We start from the raw sequence: 5752 nt of genomic DNA on the forward strand, positions 1-5752 counted from the left end.
ATTCTGTCCATAAACGTTATGAACAGAATCGGTGACAAAGGGCAACCTTGGCGGAGTCCAACTCTCACCGGAAACGAGTCCGACTTACTGCCGGCAATGTGGACCAAGCTCTGACACCGGTCATATAGGGACCTAACAGCCCGATGTTATGTCATTCCTGTGTTGCATAAATGTGTTGTCCTATAAATAATACTGAGTTGTCACAGATAACTTTTCATCTGTGCCACGCCAACTGGGCAGCAGGTGTGAGAGGGTCTTTGTCTATTCCAATTCCTGTTGACAAAAACTAGCTCTTGGGACATGGACTATCACCCCACTGGCAAGTAAGGAGCCTGAGCTTGTGAGTGAGGTTGAGTGATGCCAACTACATGTAGTTTGGCTCACCTCTACACACAGCTTGGGTCTCTGGAACCCAACTCCTGGAGAAGGTGTAGTGCTTCTGTTCCAAATATCAATTCAGAGTGCTTGACCTTCTTGGAGTCTGGGTACCATCTAGGGATTATGTTGTTTTCCTGGGTGACTTCAATGCTTCTGTGGACAGAATTGTCTGAAAGGGGGTGATTGGGAGGAAAGGCCTCCCTGACCTGAACCTGGGGGCTGAGGTGAAGTGGTGCGAGCATTTGATTAGGATGCCTCCTGTATGCTTCGCTTTGAAGGTTTTCCAAGCATGTCCCACTGAGAAGAGACCTCAGGGCAGACCCAAAACTTGCTAGATTTATTATGTTTCCTCTCTGGCCTGGGAATGCCTTGGGATCTCTCAGGAGGACCTGAAAGTGTTGCTGTGGAAAGGGATGTCTGGATTTCTCTCCTTGACCTGTTGCATCTATGACCCAAAAAGATTGATGGAAGGAAAATCATGATGTTTACCTTCATAGTTAACGTTGTTTTGTGCATCACTTTAAAAAATGCACATTTTGAAGGAGTTTTCAGGTAAAACATGTTTTGGAAAGAAGCACTACAGCAGGTGGTAGAGTCTGAATAACAAAAAACATAAAAATGTTGACTATTCAGCTCAGTTCAACTAAATCACAGATCACATTCTAATAATGTGATCTAACTTAGGGTCGAATTCAGGCATAGTAATGTGAAAAGCTTGTTAACACACAGAACTGCCCTGTTTCCTTTTCTTCCCCCTTTCAACAGGAAGCACAATAACCCCCAACTACCTTGACAACTCAACATCCAACGTGGGACCCTGGTGCTCCTGCACAGCAAGTGGCAACCACAGGGAACAATGCAGTGACTTTCTCATTTTTTTCCATGACAACTTTTGTCTGAGTGAGTAGCAAAAATAAAGTGTAACAATTAAAAAAACATGTTGCTCTTCACAGTAAAATCTACTAACATTTTATATAAAAAATAGTTATATTCGGTTTTATAAAACAGAGGAGTCAGGGTAAGTCAAACTTATTTCTGTCACTGTTATACAATAGTTGTTAAAGCTTTATATGCAAAACTGCAGTGATCAATTACAACATTAAAACCAAATCCTAAAAGCCTTTTTCCCCTGAGGTATGTAGATAAAGGCAGGAGTCATCCATAATCATCCATAATCTGGATTAGTTAAACTAATGCATTTAAGTGGCAGTCATTACCAGGGCTTCACATTTTACTTATGCCCCTTTTCCACAGGCTCTAAAGGTCCCGGCTCCACTCTACTCGGCTTGCTTTGCACACATTTCCACTGGCATTTTTTCGAGGCCGGTCCCTGCTTTTTTGGTCCCTGCTTCGGAATAGGGCCAGCTGGGCTGGCCCTGCTTTCGTGGGTAACGCAACCTTAGCTTCTGTTCACTCATTGGTCGTGGGTGTGGCCAGATGCAAGCATAAAGAGCGAACGGTAGGAATATAAACAACAACGTTAGCTTACCCTGCAACTTTTATGCCATCTGTCCCCCAGCTGAAGGCGCTGTAAAGCCTGAAATCTTCGGCGGATAACAGCTGTCCTACTTCATGCAACAGTCGCGGCATCCAGAGCATTTTTCCACTGTGCCTCTCTTCCTGAAGTCTCAGGAGAATCCCCATAAGTTTAAAAAACAGCAACAACACAGGGCCAACGTTGTCCATAACGCTTCCGTTGTCTCCACAGTGACTGCTGGAGATAGGAACAAGTGGTACTTGTTACTCTCTGTGTAAAAAAATTAAGTTTTTTGTTACAGTAGTGCCAGTTACTATTGAATTTAGAAACCAATCTTAAAAACTAGAAGCACTAGGAGAGCTTCTGGTTTTTAAGGAGAGCGCAAACCTTGACAACTAACAAACCTATTTCAGATGCTTTGTTGCATTTATTGGTGCAGTTATAACATGCACTCAACCCAGGCATGCTGCTATAACAAGACAACTGATTCCCATTTTGGCGGCAATTATCCATAGAGTCACACAATCACATGACCAGTGCTCCCTCTCCATTTTTAACTCTATGATTGTATCAAAGGCTTCAAAACACTGAATCATTTTAACTATGTTGCTTCATATTGATTCAGAAAGCTTCAATTTCTCTACCACTAATTAAAAAAAAAAACTGGAGTGGCAGCTGAAATTATGCTATTGCTATAACTCGGCATGCGCATGCATTACAGTATATAGACTGGGGTTGATGAGGAGATTGGAGACAGGTGGCTTAATGAAAACCAGAAAGAGGTGTAGATTGGTGTGACAAGACTGAGGAGAAGCTGACTAAGGGACAGTACTGAAAAATGACAGGAAACACAAGGAGGCACTGGGAACAAACTGAACAACAAGGAAAATACAAAAATAAATTAAAAAAATTTAAAAAGGAAATAAATAAGATAAATCCTAAAACAGAAAAATAAACACAGAAAAACAGAAATTGTGACAGCTTTAATTTTGGATCTAAACTCTACATATAGAACAATCTGTAAAACTTTATAATGTGCATCTGTCATCATTTGTTTATACATCAATTAGTGCTTGATATATGTTAGACAAACACTACCTAATGTGCATTGCTCTGTTTTACATAAACAAACATATACAGATAAATCTCATCTTTATGTTCTCCAAGTATTCACTTTCACCTATAACTTTTTGTCCATTATTCTGCAGTCAGTAATACAGCTCTTTGACTAGTCATATGTATTTCACTTGCTTCACGAATATCTAAGTTTTCCAGCAAACTACTAGTCTGAATTTTTAGGACTCAGGCTTGTTATTTGTTCCTCTGTGTGACATTTATTGGATGTTTATTAGCTCCTTATAGACAAAGCAGAAGAAAGAAAAACAATATACTAACTGGCCTCATTTCCCTGTGCCAGAGTAAAAAAGGCATCTTCTCATGTTTGAACAAATGATGGAAGCTAAGCTGTGTACACAAAATAATAAGGATGAATAAATTTCTAATAGGAATGGCAATTCAGAAATCTGTGTTGTGTCATGCTCTTATTTCAAATAAATGTCTCTATTGCATCTTCAGGAATGGCATAAGGTTTTTGGTTGCTGCTGTTTGAAAGGAGACTTTAATTTTAGTGAATATCAGTAAAAAAAAAAAGAATTTCTCCTGTGAGACCTCTCAGTGCCATTCTTTTCACAATCTTTCACTTCTTTAATCACAGATGGCATTCAAAGAATTATATTATGTTTATTTTGACATCAGCTTTTTAGAAAACAGCCAACAGACCCATGTCCTTTTATGATGGTTGTTTCTTAAAAGTAGATGGAATGCACCTTCATCGATGAAATAACTCCATTTGGTCTCTCTCAGTGCTTCATCTAGCTGTGAGAAAATTCACATTTGTTTTACACACACCTTCCCTTGTGCTTTGGCCAGCTTGCTGAGACAAGATTTCAGATGGCCTTTGATGACTTTGTAATTGAGTGTAATTTGGTTTCCTGCCTCTAAACTAATGAGGCAAAAAGCAAGAACAGCGGCAGAGTGAAACAGTTGTTTGCAGACAGTGGAGAGGAAAACTGCTGAGAAACGTATCTGTCTCTGGAGTGAGTGCACTCAGGTTTAAAAAAACAGCTGTCACCCTGCTTTACCTCCTCATCACAGCAATAACAGCCAAATCACCATGCAGAACAGCAACTCTGGACTTTTTTATTTTCTGAGAGCTGAGTGGGTCAGGGAAAAAAAGAGAGGACAGATGGAAGAGAAGCTAATTTATTTCAGCAATTATTTGAAATTTTCTCTCAAACTGGATGGCGTAGTAGGAAAAAGTGAGTGTAGCCAGCAATTTGTCAGGCAGATTGGAGAAAGGTTGGTGGTGTGCACAGGGTGTGATCTGTTGCCTGTGAATAAGCTATAAAGTCAATGTATAAAAGGCTTTTAGAAGAAAATTTTTAAAGTCAAAGAGATATAAGTGGAGGTCCCTAAACAGTACAGATGATAGATTTACAAAGGAGTTGTCACAACAGCTTACCACTCTAGATATCAATTGGTACTTTGTCTTTACATGACGACAGGTGGTGAACAGCTAGAACTGCACCTCTCATAATAAATCCCACCAGGGAATCACTGCAGGATGCTGAGAGGTAACTGCACACTTACAGTGTAATGGCATACTTTTCCACATGTCCTACCAACACATTTGACCCAAAACAGAGTTAGTATGCCAATCCAGTCTTTTCTGCAAGCTACAGCTGTATGAACAACATCAGATAATCCCATAAGAAATTTGTCCCCAATAACATTAGATTCTTGTATAAAATTTATATAAAAAAATAGTTATTTGAAAATCATCCAAACTCTGTTTGTAGAAAAGCACAAAGACAACACACTGTAATACTGATTATTTTTTATTGCCTGCCGCTATGATCATGTAATTTCCACTGTGTGTGTGTGTCACTGATGTGGCTGTAACAATAGTAAAGTATTTTTCTCTACAGTTGATCCCATCTGAGATCTCATCCATATAAAAGTTTCATTAAAATCTATCTACTGGTTCATGAGATATTTTCCTAACTGACAATCAGAGATGACTGCAGCATTTAATGCCAAAGGTCCCCAATCCTGATCCTGGAGGGCCACTATCCTGCATGTTTTAGTTGTTTCTCTGCCTTGACACACCTGATTTGAATAACTAACAGGCTTCTGCAGACCTTAAAGACCTGCTGAAGAGCAGGGAAACAACAAAAACCTGCAAGATAGTGGCCCTCCAGGACCATAATTGGGGATCTCTGGTTTAAACAAATGTATTGCACAGTCTGCTAGTGGTTGGCATGTGTTGGGGGTGACTCTCAGCTATTACTATTAAACCCAATTTTAGCTTAAAATGTATAAGATTTACTGAGTTACAGCCATTGGCCATTATGCCAAAACTTTGGCAAACACCTGATAAAGTTGAGACTCTTTTCAGTGACTGGCAGGGAAACTTTAGATTTCTTTCAGCTTGTTGAATGCTTCTTTTTTTCTTCCCATTTACCATAACACCAAAGTTCTACATTTTAACCCCTGAGCTAGCAAGGTAAGCACGCAGGTAAGATGTCATTGAATATGTCTCTGCCTGTTCCACTTGTGCTAGAAACAAGACCTCACATCGCCCACCTTCTGGTCTTTTACAACCCCTGTCCATCCCCAGTTGCCCCTGGTCCCACATCTCCCTGGATTTTGTCACTGGTCTCCCCACATCCAAACAGAAGAGTGTCATTCTCACCATCATAGACCGTTTTTCTAAGGCATGTCATTTGGTTGCCCTCACCAAACTCCCCTCGGCCGCCGAGACCGCCAAACTTCTTTTCCAACATGTCTTTCGCCTTCATGGCATCCCCACTGAGATTGTCTCTGTTAGGGGACCTC

General features: G+C 40.3%; 1 protein-coding gene across 1 annotated transcript in view; it reads left to right on the forward strand.

The window, feature by feature from the left end:
* gfra4a (GDNF family receptor alpha 4a) overlaps positions 1-5752 on the forward strand; it is a 308855-nt gene that overhangs the window by 281506 nt on the left and 21597 nt on the right. Inside the window, exon 6 of the mRNA XM_037977862.1 lies at positions 1144-1278. Within this exon, the coding sequence (XP_037833790.1) occupies positions 1144-1278 (135 nt within the window). The remainder of the gene's footprint in view (positions 1-1143; positions 1279-5752) is intronic.

The sequence above is a fragment of the Kryptolebias marmoratus genome, linkage group LG10 (genome assembly GCF_001649575.2).
Source record: "Kryptolebias marmoratus isolate JLee-2015 linkage group LG10, ASM164957v2, whole genome shotgun sequence".
NCBI classification, from domain to species: Eukaryota; Metazoa; Chordata; class Actinopteri; order Cyprinodontiformes; family Rivulidae; genus Kryptolebias; species Kryptolebias marmoratus.